The 21,007-nt window shown below is 39.5% G+C and overlaps 3 protein-coding genes across 10 annotated transcripts in view; 1 reads left to right on the top strand and 2 right to left on the bottom strand.

The window, feature by feature from the left end:
• The window catches only part of ambra1b (autophagy/beclin-1 regulator 1b), a 20,708-nt gene extending 13,437 nt beyond the window's left edge, over positions 1–7,271 (top strand). For all 4 annotated transcript variants that reach the window (XM_037542625.1, XM_017706672.1, XM_017706673.1 and 1 more), the window contains exons 16-20: positions 1–79; positions 1,499–1,603; positions 1,703–1,902; positions 2,978–3,121; positions 4,000–7,271. The exon at positions 1–79 is cut by the window's left edge and continues 61 nt beyond it. In XM_037542625.1, coding sequence (XP_037398522.1) covers positions 1–79; positions 1,499–1,603; positions 1,703–1,902; positions 2,978–3,121; positions 4,000–4,511 — 1,040 coding nt within the window. In that variant the 3' untranslated portion in view covers positions 4,512–7,271. The remainder of the gene's footprint in view (positions 80–1,498; positions 1,604–1,702; positions 1,903–2,977; positions 3,122–3,999) is intronic.
• A 1,868-nt stretch (positions 7,272–9,139) lies between these two features.
• Positions 9,140–13,349, bottom strand: mdkb (midkine b). Of its 2 annotated transcripts, none has more exons than XM_017706680.2 (4): positions 13,236–13,349; positions 10,462–10,538; positions 10,126–10,293; positions 9,140–9,888 (listed from the first exon to the last, which is right to left on the bottom strand). In XM_017706680.2, the coding sequence occupies exons 2-4, from the start codon at positions 10,535–10,537 to the stop codon at positions 9,692–9,694; spliced, it is 441 nt and encodes a 146-aa protein (XP_017562169.2). In that variant the 5' UTR covers position 10,538; positions 13,236–13,349; the 3' UTR covers positions 9,140–9,691. The 2 variants fall into 2 exon arrangements, with proteins under 2 accessions (XP_017562169.2, XP_037398523.1); XM_037542626.1 differs by lacking the exon at positions 13,236–13,349 and adding an exon at positions 11,815–11,918.
• Positions 13,350–14,264: 915 nt separating this feature from the next.
• Positions 14,265–21,007, bottom strand: part of dgkzb (diacylglycerol kinase, zeta b) — a 43,178-nt gene continuing 36,435 nt past the window's right edge. For all 4 annotated transcript variants that reach the window (XM_017706679.2, XM_017706678.2, XM_017706676.2 and 1 more), the window contains 8 exons: positions 20,546–20,736; positions 18,458–18,565; positions 17,268–17,302; positions 16,773–16,819; positions 16,555–16,675; positions 16,423–16,459; positions 16,034–16,133; positions 14,265–15,959 (listed from right to left, as the gene is read on the bottom strand). In XM_017706679.2, coding sequence (XP_017562168.1) covers positions 15,843–15,959; positions 16,034–16,133; positions 16,423–16,459; positions 16,555–16,675; positions 16,773–16,819; positions 17,268–17,302; positions 18,458–18,565; positions 20,546–20,736 — 756 coding nt within the window. In that variant the 3' untranslated portion in view covers positions 14,265–15,842. The remainder of the gene's footprint in view (positions 15,960–16,033; positions 16,134–16,422; positions 16,460–16,554; positions 16,676–16,772; positions 16,820–17,267; positions 17,303–18,457; positions 18,566–20,545; positions 20,737–21,007) is intronic.

Genomic DNA, 21,007 nt, shown 5'->3' on the forward strand with positions numbered 1-21,007 from the left:
CAGCGCGCTGGCTGCCTGAACCTGGAATGGGTCTGGCCTATGGGACCAACAAAGGAGATCTGGTTATCTGCAGACCTGTGTGAGTGATCCCCAGTACCAGTCAGCCAAAACTCAGATTTATGTCAAAAGAGTGCATTTTTTTTGTTATCTGATCAGTAGTATTTGAACAGTTTTTAACTGTCACAGTGATGCTTTTTAAACTGTTTTAAACATAATGTGAAATTGCTGCTTTTTAATCTGTTGGGTGGAAGCACATATGTAGGAGAAAGCAGAAAACATTCTAAATTCTGATTGGTACTATTCTCTTCGGAGGGAAGTGGTGAATACGGTTTGTTTGTTTATTTGAGCTACCAAGTATCAACAGCTACTTAATTAAGATAGCTATTCAGCCAGACTTTACTTTAGTCACATACTTTAAAACAATTTAATCTTTTTTTCAAATGGAGACGATTAAATTGAAAATTCTAATTACTTATGGGCAATTAATATGCAATTAATCATCAGCTAAATTTTATTGATCTTGTTGGGAGCAGGGAGGTGAAGTGCTCATAGAACATAAACAAATATGCAGTGTCATTATACTGTGTTAGTGTAACTAATCTAGTTGTTTTATAAATTGGTGTTTCAGAGAGAGAGTAGGGTCTATAATATAATAATAATTGTTATTATTATCATAATAACAATCATGATAATAATGATAATGGTTATTATTATTATTATAATTACATGAGGAAAAAAACTTTGAACCCTAAAAAATAAATAAATAACACTGACTTCTAATATGTGGCATAAGTGTCTTTTCAGGTACAGGCAGCTTTAGTGAAGTGGCTTTAATATGGTATTTTAATGTATTGTTTATAATTCAAAGAAATGCAGAATGTGACTGTGAAAGGGACACTGAGTAATACATTAGCATACGTTAGCACCTGGCTTACCTTCATAACCTCTGCTGGTTGTATGTAAGACATTTCAAACAATTGGCTCTGTTCATACAGTTGTAATGTAAGCTGTAGCAGGAAAAACATGTATGTTTTTTTTTTTCTTCCTTTTATTTCTTTCCAGAAGAGTATTTGGCTTTCATTTTGGCTTTCAAGTTTCATGAACTCAGTCAGTCACTCCTAGCTGACTTTGCGCCCTAGTACCCTTAGTAGATTCTTACCACTATTAGTGGCTGGAAACTAGGGGCGTTCACGAAAAAAGGCTGCCAGTGATTGCTTTTTAACAAGGTCACTGGGCAAATTAGCTTGTAGTTTAATGTCTTTTGGAGCTCATCGCTTTCAAGGAATTCACTGTTAACACACTTTGTTCTTTAAATGCCTGTTTTAGGCTGACAGCTGTGTTGCTTAATTGGTAGTTAGATGTGTATGATTATGGAATCTTTTCACTTCTTTGAAACAATGTAATGACTTAGTGGCCAATTAGCTATTGGCTCTGTTCAATGAAGTAAGATGTTCTAATGTTTGAGTGCAGTAAATTCAATGTGGTTTCGTATTTGCAGTGATTACCGGAGCGATGGAGACAACAGTGCTGACCAAAGCACAGATCCTCTTTTCAACATCAACAGCAGCAGCAGCAGTCGCACTCGTGGAGTGGAGCGCCCAGGGTCAGAAAGCTCTTGTTGTTTCCAGTGCTCTTATTATAATACAATGACCTGATTACTTTTATGACTTTGGTCTGTTGCCTTTTTCGCACTTTGTTATAGGACAAGTCGGTCTGGCTGGCGTTTGGACAGGGACATGGGTCTGATGAACGCAATTGGCCTACAGCCAAGGCAGCCCACCCCCTCAGTGACCTCACAGGGCACGCAGACACCGGTGGTGCGTCTACAGAACGCAGAGACGCAAACAGAGAGAGAGCTTCCCTCAACAAGTGTGTTTCAGACTATACACACACCCCGACACTGTAAGAGTCTCTCTCACACACACTCATATACACACACACACACACACACACACACACACACACACACACAAATGTTGTGCTGTCGTCCACTAATACACTGTACTTATTTTTATATGAAGGGTTTGATTTTCATGTCTGCATGAAAATTCTTTTTCTCATTGGATTGATGCATTTAAAGTCTTTGTCAACAAAGTTTAAATTATTACAAACGCTTGTATGATGCTAAATTGTCCTTTTAAGCATCCACAAGTTTGAATGAAAAAAAGAAGGTAGAAATATAATGAAACACAGCTTAAAATCGCATATCGGATGGATCTGAGAACTTTTTGTGGTCCTAATAGTATAAAGAGTATGTGATTGACAGTCAACAGCTCCCAGCCTGGTGCTCCACTGAAGTAGAACTAAATCCAGTGGTGTGAGCAAATAGTAATGAGTGCAACGGTGTCTTCGTATACAGGTGGTGGTATTGACCCTGCTGTGACAATGGCTGACTAAAAACATTGTCTGGCTTTTATTTGGTGATCGGTTAAAGCTGCACTATAATAGATTTTGTTAAAATTGAAAAAAGTAACATTACTGAATCAGGAGTAAGACTAAACTATTTAGGCAAAATATCTAATTACAGTTTTTCTGATCAATATTGGAATTGAAATTTAAAGTGTGATTATTTTCTATAAATAGAGGCATCTACAGGCAGTTCACATGTTCCATATTATAAGGTTAAATTTCCCTTTTGCTTAAAAACTGTTAAGGCAGCATTGTTGGTAATATAGGCTATAATCAAAATTATGGTTGTTGCGATTTCAAAAAGTGATTTAATCTTTCAGCCCTAGTCAGGATTTATTTATTTTTTTAAATGTTGCCAAGACAAACCACATCAGCCTTGTGATTGATAAGGATCTCATTAAATCGATAAAGACTCATTAAATGAATTCTAAATGTAAGTGTAAACATTACTTAGTAAGTAGTAACAGCAGTAACCTTGCTGAACACTTTGTATCCAGGCATTAGAGGTTGTCTTCATGTACCTGTAAGGGCACATTTACTAATGGAGATTTTCTGTCTGTTCTTTCAGTGGTGGAGACTAATGAGGTACAGACCACCAGCACAGAGAGACTGGCACATGGTGAGATGCGGCACATGTCAGAATCCACTCTGGCCCATGGAGCAGCTTCCCGTGAAACCTCTACTCATACTGACTCACTGACTGCTAACCATGGTACCAGCATCTCGATACATTTTTTTTCTAGGTTTTTGCCCCCCCCCCCCCCCCATCTGTCATCTTTTGTTTTTTGTTTTTTTTCTTGCCTTTTTTTTTTTTTTTCCTCCTGCAATTTTGTTTGTCTTTCTCTCCATTCTCTCTTTGTCTGCTTTATTGCTCCTATCTTGGCTGTCGCCAGAGGCACAGATTGAGAAGCAAACTAAATTAAAACTGAGTAAGACTTGAGTGCAGAGTCCTGTTAAGTATCTACTGGAGTGATTCAGACAGTTATTGGTGTAGGATTGCCTCCGACTCTTGGTCTAATCCAGTTTTCACCCTTTCTCAAATAAGCAGGTGTCTTTAATCATTTGTGCGCAGTCACTTTCAAAAGTTCCCTGTACAGCACCAGTTACGTTTTCTAATGTGGGTGCTGGAAGAGAAAAGCTATGCTCTCCATACTCGTTATGAGAAGTTCCATTATCTTGTCACCCATCTTATTAATTAAACTGTTGATCATTAGGCTTTTTATTCAGTTTTTATTTTAGTCTTAAGACTTATTGTCTGGTAAGTATTATGTGTTGTTCAGCAACTACTTTAAAGCTGATATGTAAAATGCATAGTTATGAGAGAAAGTCAGAATGGACTTACCAACAGCTTTTTAGAGTTTAAGGGGTGAAATTCATCTTAGGTACAACCTATACTTTGTAACGAATTGTGTGGTTATTTCCTGCGATGGACTGGCGACCTGTCCAGGGTGTATCCTGCCTTCCGCCCAATGACAGCTGGGATAGGCTCCAGCTCCCCCCCGCGACCCTGACGGAGAAGCAGCTTGGAAAATGGATGGATGGATGTGTGGTTATTTTATTCAAAACAATCTCTTTCTTGTCCTCTCTCAGGGGAATCCCAGGCAGAGTCTGCTTTGGGGGAGGATGCTCTATCCCGAATCCGCCGCTTGATGGCAGAGGGAGGGATGACAGCAGTGGTCCAGAGAGAGCGTAGCACCACTATGGCCTCCATGGGTGGCTTCGGCAACAACATTGTGGTCAGTCATCGCATTCACCGTGGTTCGCAGACCCCAGCTGGAACAGCACAGCCCAACCACCCAGAGCCCAGCCCCAGCACAGGACAGATCTTCTCAGACACTTCAGGAGATCCTGCTCCTTCAGGGTCTCTTCCATTAGAAATGCCCTCTACTTCTGCTGTTCTGTCTTCAGGCTCTAGCACAGCATTAGAGGCGGCAGCACCTCCTGTGACCATGGAGGATATGTTGGAGGACAGTCAGGTGGAAGAGCCCCAGCCCTCCTCCAGTAGAGCATATACATCAAACATGCGTAGCAACAATAACCGCAGCAGCAATGGTCACGAGAGTAGCAGCAGAGATTACTCTGACGACCTCTACAGCAGATAGTGCTACCTCGGGCTGTCGTAGAAACATACACATCTCATTGTAGCAGGCTGGTCTGCATATGACAGGCTGTGAAAGGTTCTTTCGTAGAACCTGATGGATTGGAACACTTGGGTGGAACTGTGTGCCTGTGTTTTTGCCTCCTCCTGCTTTGGCCTTATTTGCAATAGAATGAGTGCCAAGTTTCCATGCCGCCTCCCTTCGGAGGAGACGTCAGCCTGCCTCTCATACAAAACATTTTACAGACATTTTTCTTTGTTGAAGGCCATCATTATTGCACTTGGTCATTGCACTTCATTTGTAGTTTTGCTTCCTTTGATACAAGTCTTGGACATTTGATCATTCCATGCCAGAAAGGGCTTCTACTTGAGTTATTCTTGTACTGGGGTACGGAATCGGTGGGGTTCAGTTTACTGCTCTTTCAAGCGTCGTCAGTGTCATCCACAACCAATCAAAGTGCCAGGCAAGGCTGCGGGAACAGGTCTGCTGGTTCACGTTTGCCTCAACCAGGGCAGACGGACCATATGTTCATTTCTGTAAACAAATCATTTTAGCTCGAGGAATGGAGCAGAGCTGTAGGGACTCTGTCATTAGGCACTGCTAGCTGTTAATTCTGTAATTATCATGTGTTCCTCCACTGTTAGATGTTGGTTGTGTTTTTGCAGAGCAGAGATTATGATGACAGTGATGTAATGGTTCCACATTTAGCCTGTCCACTCAGATGTTCAGGATTTTTGACAAACAGCATGTTCGGAGGGTGCGCTTGAAGCAACATTACGTTTTCGCCAAAATGTTTTACAAGGATAGCTTTCATGTTACTTTGTCTTTGGCTTGGACAAAAATATAGCTATGGTTTAGTTATTAACTGGAAATGAGGCGTTTCAGTTTTACAAACTGCCAATGTGTAAAGATAACCATGAGTTTATGTAAGATTTTTTTTTTTTAAATACTGTTGAAAAGGCCCAAAAAACAAAGCTATCACCATGTCAGTAATCTTTGCCTGCAGGGGGGTATCTGGAATGGCTGGGTTGGTTTGCTTGTTGGGCTCCATTCCCCTGAGACAATGCTGCTTGTGCTCACTTATTTTCAGCCTGCGATTTCTAACTAACGGTTCTGTCTTGATCCCACCAGTTACAGCATGCCTAGGACACCTAAAGTGACAACTAGTATCTGATTGCACTAAACACCCTGGTTTCTCTCCAAACTACCCAGGCGGGGATGAGTCGTCACACAAGGACAGACAGGACATATCTCCCTTAACAAAGCTGGGTATAGGAGAAATGATACTTGAATTTGAATTAACATACAGTAGAATATCTCTAATGAGTGAGGCAAAGTATTCTTGCCAGAAAAACAGCCTTGAACCAGCTATTGCGCTGAAACACACACATTGCGTAAAATGACTGAAGAGGGCCCGTGTGCTTGTGCGTGCGTGAACTACTGTGCATGAGTGGTTGCATCACAGGTAAGTGTAGCATCTCCAAACGATGAATCAAGAAAAAGACTTGAAAGCGCAAAATGTTCTCTTTTTGTTTTTAACTAGATTATAGTGTGTCTGCTCTGTGCATCCCCTTGCTTCTGAAGTTCATGTATTTCTGGTCAGAGATATCTTATGTAGATATGTGGACCTACTGTGGACTTCATGCAAGCATTACAAGTGGGCTGGTTTGATTTTATTTGGTGTCTGTCAAACTGAGCCTGTGGTTCTTTTAATAGTTTAAGTAAATCTGACAATGTGTCTTTCAGTAGTCCCCCTTTTTAGCTGACTAGTATGTATCCCTAGTTTTTGCCACCATAAAGAAAAGCTGAAGGACCCTCACCTTCTCACTGTTAAATGCCTTTCATTATGGGAGATTTGGTCAGTGTTGGATTTCATGCGCCACGTTTTCATATGGAGTGTGAGTGAGTGAGAGCATTGAGTCGTTGAGAAATTATTTGTGACTTGACTGTCAAGCCTATATGCCTTTTAAGCTTTGAGTGGTTTTGATTGCAATTGTTTAAAATGTTAGTAGAACTAAAAATTCATTGTTGGTGCTGTTTGTTTATTTATTTTCCACTTTATTAGGTTAGCCTGGTACAGTCGTCGAAGAAAAGCTTCTGATTGAATTTCTGTGTTTTTTTTCCCCCAAACACTGTTACTGATCTGAGAACTGAAATAGAGCAATATGTGATGAGGACACGGGGACAAAATAGTTATTCAGCAAATCATTCACTTTCCATATGTGACTGTATCCTCTGTTCTCATTTTTTTTTGGTTAAATCTACTCATATAGATCAGTTCATAAGGGTTACTTTTTCACTTTATAATTTGCCTATTTCAGACCATGCAGTACACTTTGAGTTTGAGATGTCTTGTGTTTCTAGGGTTTGTTTGTGTTTTAGGCTTTCTTGAGAAGCTTATGTACATATTGGTGAACTGAAGCATATGGAATTAGAGAAGATACCAGCAATGTAAAACATGATGTAAAGTGACAGATATGCATTACTGACTCTGCCAGTTTTAATGTCTTCACTGCTGGGTCAGTGCTGAAGAAATCAAAGGCATGATAGGTGGCAAAAAAACTAAAAAAAACACGACTTAAAATTCCCCTTTTCCTCAAATGCGAGGAGATTCTTTTATCAAGTAAAGAAGTGTGAAGTTAATTCTTTTACTATCTAATATAGGGGTTAGGTGTTTGTTTAACAAAGTGCTGTGGGACACCAAAGATCCAGTGTTATGATGATGGTTAAAAGAGATTTAATAAAATGGGAATATTGAAAGTATGCCACTTGTATTTTGTTGCTATGTTTATTTTCACACAATAGGAGTTACCAGTTGAAAGAATGCAGCATTATTTTCGCTCTTTCTTCCTCAACGCCCAAGACTATTATTCTTCAAACAGAAGAAACAGCTTATGCTTTAAATATTGTACTTTTTAGGAGTGGGGGAAATTGACTTTTAGATGCATCGTGATGTGGACATGAAGGATTCTGAATTGATTCCCAAATGGCAAAAATCGTTTTTCTAAATTTTAATGTATGACGGAACGCAAAAGGTGGAAGTGCAGTGCCAGGACAGTCTGTGGCGGCACATCACTCAAACCACCTTGGCAGCCACAACATTTAATGTCCAGTATGGCTCAGTGTGTGTTATTGACCTAGTATAGGCTAAAAATATAAACGACAACGCGTTTTCTTTAAAAAATTTCTTGTAAAATGTCTCTCAACGTTCGTCTGTTTTATGAAGCTGAAGTCAGCTTATTTGCCACGCAGCTTCTCCTCCAAATTTTTCCACCATAAATTCTGACACACAGGCGGCCAAATGTGGTAGAACGGGAGAATTAGAAAGAGAACCAACTTCTTCTTTCTTGTTTGACAGTCTCTCGCCGCAGATTTAACGTACCAGAAAACCAACTGCGCTTATAAATGCAAATGTTCGTCTTAATCTCTGCCTTTTTGTAGCTACGAGCCATGCGAGACTTCGCTGCTATGTGACCTGCAGTCTGCACTCTAGTTCGTTGAGAACCAGGGCTTTCGCGCTATGCTGCACACTTTGGAGCAGAGATTCTCAAAAATATTTTACTGACACAACTAAGCCTCAACTGAAGTTACAAAATGTGCTGCATGGACATCCATTGCCACAGGATTATTTCACCGTAACTGCATTTTATCTCGGATGAGTGGCAGCAGTGTCTCATGTGCTCCAAATGAGAGCAGTGAATGAGAGCCTTCCAGTTCACTTACCACATCACTTCCATTTATTAATAAAGATATTGAAAGTAAATTCATTATAGATCATTACACATACTTTGCTTTAAAAGTACTCACACAATGAGAAAAAAATAAATCCTGTATTGAAAAAAAGATGCATCAAGATGATTGATGATCATTTTGTAATCACATTGCAGCCCTCTGAGTTGTAATCGAATCATGAGGTGCCTAGTACTTGTATAATGTTGAATGCTGCAAAGAACTGGAAATAGAAATATTAAGGCACATTCACGTCATTCTTACAGCATTGAATAATGTATTGAATATGTTTTGTATTGTGGTTAATTTACGTTGAAAGTTAGTTTTTTTTTTCCTGCACAGGTCCTTTTTTTTGGAGATATGAGTTTTTGTTTGTACAGCAACAATATAAATGAGCACCATTACTGAAGGTGTTGAGAATAAGTGCTGGAGCCAGCAGGATAATGCAGTAAAGAGGTTCATCATGTTTTGCTCTGGTCAAGAAACCCTCCCGACAGCATTTTCAGAAGTCAAGAAGGAGAGTCAGGAGACCTGAAAGGAAGAGGTGCGTGACGAATGGTTTCTGCACAGCATCATGGTGGTGAATGGCACCTACTGCTTCTGCTATGCTCCTGATGCAGTTTAGGCAGTCAGATACCGCTCTGTAAACGTCTGCCTGCTACACACTCTGTAGCACTCTCTTAAGAAAATCACACTGGAACAGATTCAGAAGCTTGTCATCTAAATAAATAAAACATTAAGAGGCTGTTCACGCAGAGCTCACTTAGACATTCAGACGAGCCTGGGCCAGCTGCCAAGATTGTATATTGAGTCTATTTTGTACAGAAGATTTACAGCGCAGTGCAAAGAACTGTTAAATTTGTACTCTGTGTGTGTGTGTGTGTAAATGAGCAAGGATATCATTGAAAATACATGTTTCTTGTTTATTCACAGACCTGAAGAAGTAATCAGTTAGTGATGTTGAAATTTTGATTGTACATCAATAACAAATCTAAAAACATAGACATGTTGTAAGCATAGATACTTGGTGGTCTACCATTGCAAAGAATACTAAAGATTTGAGGTTTCACTTCATGTAACATACACAGATAATGTTTCGTTGGAAGCTTTTTTTTGTGTGTTAAATCGTTTTTCCTTTTTCTACTGTTGCCGATACATTTTCCAAGGGCCAAAGATCAGGTGTTGCTTTCGTCTATGCATATAGACCTACACCTTTAACTGAGAAGAAATGTAAAGTTAACAACATTCTACAGAAATGATTTAAAAATACAACAATGGAAACAACCACTGTACCAACAAGAGACAAAAAAAATATAGAGAGGGTTACAGTTTCTTTTCCTCATTGCAGATTAACCTCCACTCAGCAGCACTACACGCACCATACTGAGTGTTAAGGAGTGGTTCATGGGGATGTTCCATTGAGGATTTGGAGGGATCAGGGTGGCCAGCAACACTTAGTTTTCTTTCCCTTTCTTTCCCTTCTTCTCCGGGCCCTTGGCTTTGGGCGTCTTTGGAGTGCAAGGTTTGGACACCTTAATGGTAGTCTGGCAGTCGGCGTTGAACAGAGCTTTCTTCAGCGTTCCGGATCTGCTCCGAGTGCCTTTGGCCGTGTCGCACTCTGCCCAGCGGCCAAACTTATACTTGCAATCAGCTGAAGAGACATAAAAATGTGTTTAAATGTGTCATCTGATCTCAAAACAATGGGAGCAGATTCAGAGTCATCAGTATGGTGATTCAATGCAATCTGAAACGTGATGTGATTTCATATGACTATGACAGGAGGAACATATTTTATTGAATATTATTGCTAAAGACTATAGTTGATGATAACATTCCATTATATGAGTAATCCCTTGAAAAGACTTAAAAAAAGGATCATCTCTCTTACCACCAAAGTCCTTCTTCCAGTTGCATGGCACTTTACACTTGTGTTTCTTAGACTGCTCATTGCAGGTGGCCTCTCGAACTCCCACCCCGCAATCTCCGCTGTTCGGCACACATTTCCCAAACTTCCACTCAGAGCATTCTGATTCTACTTTTGCTTCCTTTCCTTTCTCTGTGGCAACATAAACATCAAATAGTATATAGTGTATATAGTATTTGTAAGTAAATCACTGTTACATTATTGGTAGCAATAAACAGAGTGTGGTAAATATATTAATATCATATTAAATCATATAATATTAAAACCACATTATATATTAAGATTGAAGAATAAGCTGACCTTTTCTCTTTATGGCTTCAGCAGTGATTGTCAGAGCCACCAGCAGCACAATCGTAGTTGAGAATACACTCCTCATCCTATAAAGAGCAGTCAACATCATCAGCTAAAAAACTACATTCATAAGCCACCAGTAAAGCAGATGCATTATAATATACAGTACTGCACAAAAGTCTGAGGCACTGGTGATCTAAACATTGAGCTGGAGCTTTTTGAAGCTGTGCAGGTGACATTAATTGGTAAAGACGTATGAGCTGGCATGACCTGACACTTCTGACTTTAAATGATTATTTTAGACTTTAAAGGGCGACTTTTTCTCCTGAGAGTAATGCTATTTTTCCAATGTGAACAAAACATTTTTATACACTGCAGCTTGTAGAGTTTCATACTTAAACCACTGAAACACTCACATACTACCCCACAGGAAGGAACACACAGCTAACATCCCATCACACAATGTGAGTGTCTCCTTTTTCAGAGCAGATTTGCTACAGCATTGGATTGCCTGCTGATATTGGCCCAATACTGATACCTGGTGACATCTCTAGCTACAAGCACACTCCCTGAGAAAGGCTGATTTGAAAGGCATGTGTTAGAAAGACGCATGACTTACATTATCAAGAGTAATGCTTGATTAAACAGCAGTGTAGAATTACTGTTTTCAAAGTCCTACCACTGGATTAATCATACTGCTTCTTGGGGCTCTTCCAATAAATGATAATGATGAAATAAGACAATGGGTAAAAGCCAGCTCAATATCACACAGGAACACAATATGCTGATTTTTTTAAGTGGCATTTTTAACCCCCCATTTTGGTTAAGTTGCTATCAAATGACTAGTTATGAAGACAGAATACATTAACAAAACACTCATCTTAGCAAGACAAGGATCAAAACCTCTCCGGTCTCTAAACAAGGTTTAATTGCTACCCTTTCTGGATTACATTCAGTTGCATTAGTACTGACTTTTAACGTCCCATTAAAGGAAAATTTCACAGATTTCACAGATAATGATGAATAAACTGATTATGTACTGAGTCAGAATGTTCAGCGTGGCGGTGATGAGAACCAGATATATGAAGAGTTGAATGCCTCTGAAAGCTCCCTAATAATACTATGTTATTACTGGGAATGATTATGTATAATCATTCATCCAAAATCCCTGGTTCCTATCAACACCACTGCACCACTGTAAACAAATCGGAGTCTGTAAGTTTCTCTACAACAAACCATTCCATATCAAACCACGCTAAGCTGGAATTCACTATTTAAACATTCAAAAAAATAGGGGATCTAAGCAAAGCCTAAACAAACCTCATGATAAAGATTTATTTTCTACACAAGTGCCTGACTCACTTGAAACCGAACAGCATCATACTGAGTGGTCCATTTAAAGTGCCCCTCTCGGTCCTCCCGGCTAGCACACTCACACACACACACATACACACACCACTTCTCCTTTTCATTATCCTCATCCCTCCATTAAAAGCAGTCCCTCTTTCACTGCTGCAGCCTGCAGCACGGCTGCCATTCTTCAACGCCTCATAAATGTAGAGAGGGGCTTTTTGTGGGAATAGAGGCAGAAGCGCTGCAGGGGTGCCCTCCCCTTCCCTTCCTTCTTCCTCAGCCTGGGTCAGAGAGAGAGAGAGAGGGGCCAAAGCGCTCAAAGGCCTCCAGCCCAGCCTTAGAGGAGCCCGATTCAGTGGCTCTAAACAAAGGCAGCTCTCGCCTGTTTTCCTTCCCTTTTTAAAAGAGCCCTGAACACAGACCCCATGCTGTGTCTCCCGGCAGGCCTGCTGAATGTAAGCTTATTTGCATGGGAGGACAAAAACAGCTCTGTGGAGGAGAGGGCGAGAGAGAGAGGACACAGGGAGCCCTGCCTTTGGTTGGAAATGCAAGGCCTGGACACTCTGAGAACTTCCTCACAGAGCGCAGAGTTCACAGGCGAACATGATTTGATGAGGTCTGCTCCTTAAAGCGGGCTCTGAGCAGCTTTTTGACAGCTATGTTCTTCATTTCCATTAACAACCATAGCTGATGCCTTGGGAAGAAAAAAAAAACACCGACAGGGGGGCTCTGAGCAAGGCAAGCAGCCCCCCAGTCTGCAATAAGCTCAAGAAGCGGGTCAGCAGAGCTGGCACAGACAACTGCTCTGGCACTCGAGAGGGCAACATCTCCATCACTGAAGTACCCTCATGCCCCTGAGAGCCCCCCACACAGAGGAGAGCAGAGCAGGGCGCACACTGCACACTTCAAAAGACAGAGCGGCAGTGAAGGTCTTAAGCCAAGGCCCCGAAACAGACAATAAACCCTCTGTCACTGTCAGTGGCACATCCTTGGGATTTTTTTTAACGCTTTGTCATTGTTGTTATAGTAATATATGAGCTATACATTTAGTTGTTTTTCTTCTGTTATTATAAATTCCTGTCACCGCTGCCAGTCCAGTTTAACGTTTTATAACAATGGGGAGCCATTGACTAATCACACCTGACCACTGCTCTGATATTTGACCTAATGTAATATAAGCTGTCTGTGCTGAAATCCAGCACACACGACGATGAAAATGCCTCAGAATAACGGAGAGGGCAGAACAAGTCTATCCCACGGATAGTAAACAGAGCTGATAACAAGAGCGAGCAGTTACAACTGTCTGAAGGCGAAGAAAGAGAAGTGGGGCTGCTGTTCAGCCCCGAGAGGATTTCGATTAAGACAGAGGTCATATTTAAAATAAATAAACAAACAAATGTCTGATAATACAGATACATGATCCTACTTGCCTTGTCGCTGAGGGAGAGGTCCTTCACCGCCAGATAGATCTGAGTCTGTCCTGCTTTCCAGAGCGACAGCTCCCCCCCTCCGTTTCGCGTCCCTTTTACCCCACCCGTTTCCGGACAAGCCCCGTGATTGGCTGGCGTTTCAAACTCACGGACACAGCGGCATGTATGGTTCGTCTAATTGAACCACCAGCCAATCCCGGAGAAGGAGGGCTGGGCTTTCCCACAAAATAGGTGGGAAACCAAAATTACGCCTCCGCTCGTCTAGTCTTTGTTTTTCTGAGAACTAGTTTGAGCTGGTCGCACTGGACAGCATTTAAACGCGCCCCACAGGGAGACCATCACTGCACGTAACACAAAGTTTACGTGAAGATCTGCCTGATCTTGTCATGGTGCTATGGTTTGAACCCCACGGAGCCCCGCGGGTGACATCTGGTATAAAAGAAATAATGCGTGGCCACGACTTAGTGGGGCGAGGGAACGAGATAACTAAGTCGTGGCCACGCCTTAGTAAAGCGTCAGAACGAGATCGTGGCCACGACTTAGTAAGCAGTGATCTCGTTCTCACGCCTTACTAAGTCATGGCCACGCATTAGTATCTCATTCTCATTCGGAACGGGGCTCCGTAGAATCCAGATATTATCTCTATATATTTTCTCTAGTGACATGCGTGCTCTAACACACGCTGAAGTGCCAACCTGCACATTCAGACAAGCACTGGCACTTAAACATGAGTCTTATATATCAGTCATGAACGTCTGCAGTATCTCACCACAATCCTGTAATTTATCACTAAAAAGCTAATTAAACCTTACAAAAGAGGCCACTGATGCCTATTTGTTGTGTTAAGAGGCAAGGACGGTAGGATTATTGGATGATATATGTCTAGTATTCGTATGTACGAAATATGCATTAGGTAACATAAATATTATGTCAAGTGGTTCAAGCTTAGCCCCATGTAGAATAGCCTGGTGTAAAATGATTATATAAAAAAAATAAAATGAATGCAGCAATACTGAAATGAAGAAAAAATGAAATTTAAGAGTTTATTTAATTTTTTTTACAAGTAGACAGTAACAAACCAGCCCAAACAACAAATATACAACTAATAAACCTGAATTCCTAAGTCTTATATATGTGCCTACTTAAGTCAATAATCTGATACAAATGCTTGGATAGGATATGGGAATGCTCAAGTTATTCACATATTTGTATGTTTATATGGATATATATACATATACAGACATACTATATCTGAATTGCACAGCAACTCCAAACAGAGCACTGACAATGCACACTTTAACTCTATCCTGACAGCACATTAAAAAAAAAAACAAGGTTATGGCAATGATGGCATTAAAAAATAATCCATTTTGAATTAGAACACAGAACCCAACCAGTCAACATCCTTTGTAAAATAATCTTATCTAGCAGTCTAGGACATTCACTAAACCACGAATATGTGTAAGAATAACAGACTTGCTGAAGTATGTCAGATGTTACTCATTAAATGAATGAGAGTGTGAACTTCTGCACAAAAAGGAAAAGTTAAGACATCAGAGAGAATTCAAGACAATTGAAAAAACTGAAGATATTTGAAACTTATTTTTAATATTTCTTATTCTTTGTTACACCCCAACCCTCCACAGCAACTACTTACTTATCTGTTTAAATAATTATCTCAAGATCTACAACATAATTCAATGGCCTTGACAGACAGTAACAGTCACACCATCTTTGGGTGTCCGTACAGAAAAAAAACGACCTGATATTTTGGCCCCAGAACACTTTCAAGCTTGTATAGTAAGGAGATATGTAATAGTCTATATGTCATAGTAACTCTAGAAAACAAAATATCTTTAGAAAATCTCTTAGGGAGTAATCTGTTCAAAGAGGCTAGTCTAGAGACCAGATCAGAATCAGGAAAAAAGAGAGTAATTAACATTGTTACTTGATGTACATAAGCATGCTTATAAGTCTGTTAAGCGCAACAAAATATTAAGACAGAAAGAGCCCAAAAGCAACAGCCAAGGAAGTAGCTTTAAAAGCAGATGGCTGGCAAAGTCCAATTCAGCCAAAGTGACAAACAGATGAAGTAAAGCTACAAGTAGTAAGTAGATATTAATACTAGTAAAACATTCTAACAAACTGACAAATGTCAATCGGATCATAAACATCTCTGAATCTGGCAATCATACAATACTTTGATTATAAGAGCAAATTAAGTCAAAAGCAGGATTACTTTCTTCAAAAAAAAACTCCTTCACTCAATTTATCCCCTTCTCTTAAAAATGAACTATTCTGAGGTTTAAGCGGTTTGCTTTATAAGGTTAAAGAGCCACAGTCATACACACAGTTATTCTAGCCCTGAAGTCCAAAAGGTTTGCACATTATGTCCTAAGGAGCAGGCAGCATGTAGCTCAAAACAATCCCCGACACAACTGCACAAGAAGCACATTCATGCATTCTGACACAGGATGTCAAAAATGATAAATGATTTGGCATTACAATCAAGAGAGAAAAAAGACAGGCTCTTTCTCTGATAACATGCTGTCCCAGCTCTGTCATTCAGCCATGCTCAGAAAGTTTTCCAGAGGAAGTGGAGGTCGGTCACACTGCTGTCTCCTGGTCGTCCCTCTGGATCATCTGGAGGTGCTGATGGCTCTCCAGATACTCGGCCAGCACCCAGTCCTGAGCTCTCTCTGCGTGGGCTTTGGGAGTGTCACCCTGAGGGAAGCCAAAAGATGGTGTTACTGCTGTTCTAAAAGAAGAAAGGGAAACGAACAGGCTGTGGGTCTCACCTGTAGGTCTGTCTTTATGAGAGAAGCTCCCGCATCCACCAAATAACCACAGATTGTCCTGTGGCACAAAGCTGCAGCCTTATGCAGAGCCGTTTCACCCCTGAAGAGAGTACACAACACAAGACTTCATTTAAAAAAACAGATAAACAAGGTATACAATAAGTAAACATTAGTTAATGGGCTCATCTTTAGTAAATCTTCATGTTTATAATATGAAGTGTGCAACAACATCCAACATTCAAATTTTAAAGCAGTGGTCTTTAAACCATTCCTCTAGGTCCCTCCAGATGGACCACCCCTTTACTATAGCATAACTCAATGCATAAGGTTAGAGCAAAAATGTGGGCCATCTGAGGGGGCCGGTTTCAAGACCACACTGTTCTACTCACGTCTCTTTTTCCACTGCGTCCAGTAAACCTGGTGGAACTGCTCAGCATTACATGGGAATGAAAAAAAGAACTTGGTGAGAACTTCACACTGACAGCACTAATGCAAGTTTGACTAATTACTGAGTAACACACCATTCTCTATGAGGTATTTGACCATTTCTTTGCTGCCCACATCTACAGCGTAATGGAGTGGAGTACAGCCCAACGCATCATATACTTCAAGACTGGTCCCATCCTTGTGTAGCTGCACTAGCTGCACAAATAGAGGTATAAGAGAAAAAAAATCAGTAACAACAAAAGCACAAAATCTCACAAGAAGTTTATGTTAGGTTTATGAAGAAATTTCATACCTTTTCAAAGTTTCCAGACTTCACACTTTCAATTAATATCTCAGTCTCTGTATAAAAAGAAATGAATAAATAAATGAAGGCTGTTTAGTTTTAGAGCACTTTGTATTCTCCTAAGTGATATTTCCACCACTGCAATTACAACTCAGAATAAAACAGCCCAGAACTTGTAAGCACATTGTGATTTTTCACAGTAATTGGTCATTGATCTATTTGACTGGACACGTCTAACAATCAAATAAGGTAAACAAAATCTAGCCAGAGACATTTGTTTAATACTTTAAAAGTGGAGCTGTGAGTCATTCTCTGTTTCCACAGGCTAAGAGCATCATTTCTCTTCACTCTTTGCCAACATGTCAAATAAAGACCCAGAGACTGTAGAATAATAGAAAAAAAACTGTTCCATAATTTGTAAGAACATTCAGCCTGAGCTGACCCCTATCAGGCACCTGTAGATTTTATAATCTCTGTATGATTTTCAGAAATGTGTGATTATACCTTTATCAGCTGCATTCCAGATAGCATCCTCCGACCTATGAGTTCAGAAGCCAAATAGAGGAAGATTTCAGTACTTCAGCATTCATTTTCAAATATTTAAAGCATGTATGTGTGTTTTGGGTTTTGAATTATATTAATAACTTATTTTACTCAGAAATAACTTGTACAATGTAGATAGAAATACTGTAAGGTAGATGTTAAAAGTTTTTTCTTTTTAACATTTCACATTTTTGTAAAAAGTAAGAAGTTATTCAATGATAAATATTATACTCTAACTACTTACCATAATTCCTTGAAAAGTTAAGTGATTGTGATTTGATCACCACATTTCATTATGGATCTTGTGTCTATTATAACTTAATTCTTACTGTTCTTGAGTTTGTTCAATTATTATAGAATCATCAAGCTCTGTTTATCATTATGAACCAGTGTTAGGGGTAGCGTATTACAGTGGTGTAATGCGTTTCACAGTTTGAATCATTCACACAGGTACTAACTTAATAAAAATGTTGTCATTATTTGTCCCCATGAGAAAAATATTAATTACACATGATGTGTTTAAAACACAGGTTTCCTCTATATAGATTATCTCATTATTGTAATCCCTCTTATTGTAATCCCATTACAATTTCATTAAAGTAATGAGTAATAGTGAGTTGTAATAAATGACATTTTTTTATTCATTTCTGCAACACTGTTCTGGACAGTTGACAGCATCTTCTGCAGCAACTTTCTAATTTGAAACTTATTGCGTTGTGGAGTAGTAGCATACTATTAGAATCATGTCCTTCACACATAGGCAGCACAACACAACTGAACATTAGCCTATGTCAGTGATATGTGACAAGTACAGCAGTGCAATGAAGCGGTGTTACACAGTGTTTGTTCCTCTGCTTTCAAGTAACATGGAGGGAAAAAGAGTCCAAGGAAAATATTTGCTCAAGCACAAGCTTCTTTGTTTAACATCTTTGTTTTTGCATTCATGTTGGAACATGTTTCTGTTTTTCAAGTGAGCCAAAAAACAAACGTTCATTCTTAGTTCTGGCAGCAGCCCTGAACCTGCAGTGTTCTGGTTCATGATCAAATTCCTCTTTGTGCCTAGAGACTCTCTCTGAGCACTTCTCATTAACAGCCTTTTATATGGGCCAGAGTGTCACTTCCTGTTCATACACTTTGATCTAATCTCTCACCTGCAAAGGCCTTTATTTATAGATACCACTGCATCTTTCTGTTCCCCTGCGTTGGTTCCATCCCACGACATTCGCTTTCTCGGACATGCAGCCTGTTTCTCATTAACCCTGCAGGAGACGTGCAGTGAGAGAGAACAATAGAGAGCTTAACGGCACTGGTGATATCTTTACTGCTCTGTAATGAGTGTATATAATGGAGGATTTAATGGAGGGGGTGGGGTCATTTCATTTACAGTAAAAAAAACAAAACAATAGTAATGGAAGAGCAAATAGGTCTGGCAGATGGATGATGAGCTACTAAGTGAACACAAACACTATGCAGGGGAGGGGTAGACGCCATATGTGTCAAGGCAGAATTATACTGGGTGACAAGGGGTAGAATGAACCAGCCAATGAACAGCACCCCTGACTGGGTCATATGTCTGCTGTCTGTGACATACGTTTGGAAGAACTGAGCTGGAAAACAAACTAACAAAATGAGGTTGAGGCATAAATCACATTAGCTAACACACCACCTTTACTCTGTATATGTACACTGTCCTGTATTAGTTCACGTCCAGGCTAAAGAAATAAGATAATACTCTTGCATAAAGTAGCACAATTTATTCTTGTGCAACTTCGTCTACTAATGCTCTTACTATTGATAAATAAAACTCGCATTCATCTGCTACCTTTGAGAGGAAGCGTGTGTCCTTTCTCACACTTGTGCTTTCTTCTATGCTTCCAAATATGTTGTCCTTTTGTTGTGGCAGCTGTGTTGTCCCACAGTTGTGATCTTCTGATCCTTCCTACTTCACCTACTTCCCTTCCCTCCCCCAGTATATCTACTTAAACCATGTCAGACTATGTATTCACTGGACTGGTGACATAAAACTCAGAATCTGAAGACCCAGTCTCCTGCTGAATTTCTAACACCTGAAAATGTCTTTTTAGCTGAGCTTCTTAAATGTACCTCTTTATTTGCCTTCTATTTAGTTTTACTTCATTCTTTCTCATTTCATTCTATGTTCCTGCTTTTACTTTTTTAAAACTAATTGTAAAATCAATCTGAACTGTGACTCCCCTTCAGTTATTCAGTTTACAGGAACTATTTCTAGGAGATGAATGAATGAGAAACACAAATCAGTTTTCAAACCTAAAATTCAAATAATGATTTAAAGATAAATAGAAAACGGGAGGCCTGGCCTATCAACTGTGCAAGAGCTGGCAGATCACTAAAACCATCAGATAAACAGCACTTAAAGCTTTCATCTCTGAGAGAGAGAGGAGAAAATCAAGCTCCACTCTTATTTCAGATCTGAAAAAATCTATTCTGTCCATCCTTCTACTGTGAGAAGGAACGAACACGGTGAGTCTGAAAGGATGTGTAGCTGTTAAGGAGCCTTACTGAGGAAAGACAATCACAAAAAAAAAAAATCACATTTTCACATCAGTGAATGTGTTTGGGATTAAATGGATTGCGAGAAGCAGAAATTCTGAGACTGAACTTCAGAGATGTGGAAAAATATCCCTGTAGATTAAAACGAAAATCAAGTCCTTTCCCTAAAATGAAAATCAAGTCTTTTGAAAAGAATGGAGGATGTAATAAAGGCAAAGAATGATCACAGTAAATACTGATAAATTAGAAATTATATTTAGTTGTTGTGGGTTCGGTGTATTTTCTGCTAAAAATATGTTTTCTAGCTTTTTTTCCTAATGCTGCAAAACTTATACTTAATGACTGTTTGGCTGGAAATTAAATAAATGAAGAGTGGTCTCTGACTTTGGCACTGCACCATATATCTTCATTTGCCTTGTACTTAATTTTACTTTCTACTAATTCTCTTTATTATTATCATTATTTCATCCTTTGTGTTCCTGATTGATTTTTCTTTTTACTTTCAATTTACAAAACACTTTACTATATGTATGAAAAGTTATCTATTATTATTATTATTATTATTATTATTATTATTATTATTATTATTAAGCAAACAAGCCTTGAGTTGATTTGTTTTACTAGAAGGCAGTTTTCCAGACCACCAGTTTGTGTGTTGCATGCACTGAATTCTAATTGTACCACTAGTGTTGCTTTCACTCTCATTTCACCTGCTCAGTGGAGAGGGGGCAGGAGAGCACGCTGGGAAGGCGAACTGGTCAGAGCTGCTGGAGCTTTCTCCCACTGCCTCCACCATTCCCGGCATTCCTGGAGATGTACCCACTGTCTTCTTAGTGACCAGCTCTGGGTCCAGGATAAAAAGCTCATCCTGGGAGATCTCAATCACATAATTCAGATGTTCCTGGAATCAACACCATGGAAGATGCAAGCATTATAGAACAAGACAGCACAAAAAATAAACACTTTTTTATAGTCTACTGTGACAGAATTCATATGTTACTTGTAAGTATTTACTGTGTGTATAATGACTAAAATCTCACTTAAAAGCAACACAATGTAAAGAGGCACTGGCCTGATGCAAACTGAAAAATAAATGAAAAAAATTATGAGGTTTTAAAGAGCTTATGGGAAACCATATTTTCCTTGTTATTTCTAAATAAAGAATTCTTGGC

Source organism: Pygocentrus nattereri, chromosome 11 (assembly GCF_015220715.1).
Source record: "Pygocentrus nattereri isolate fPygNat1 chromosome 11, fPygNat1.pri, whole genome shotgun sequence".
Classification (NCBI taxonomy): domain Eukaryota; kingdom Metazoa; phylum Chordata; class Actinopteri; order Characiformes; family Serrasalmidae; genus Pygocentrus; species Pygocentrus nattereri.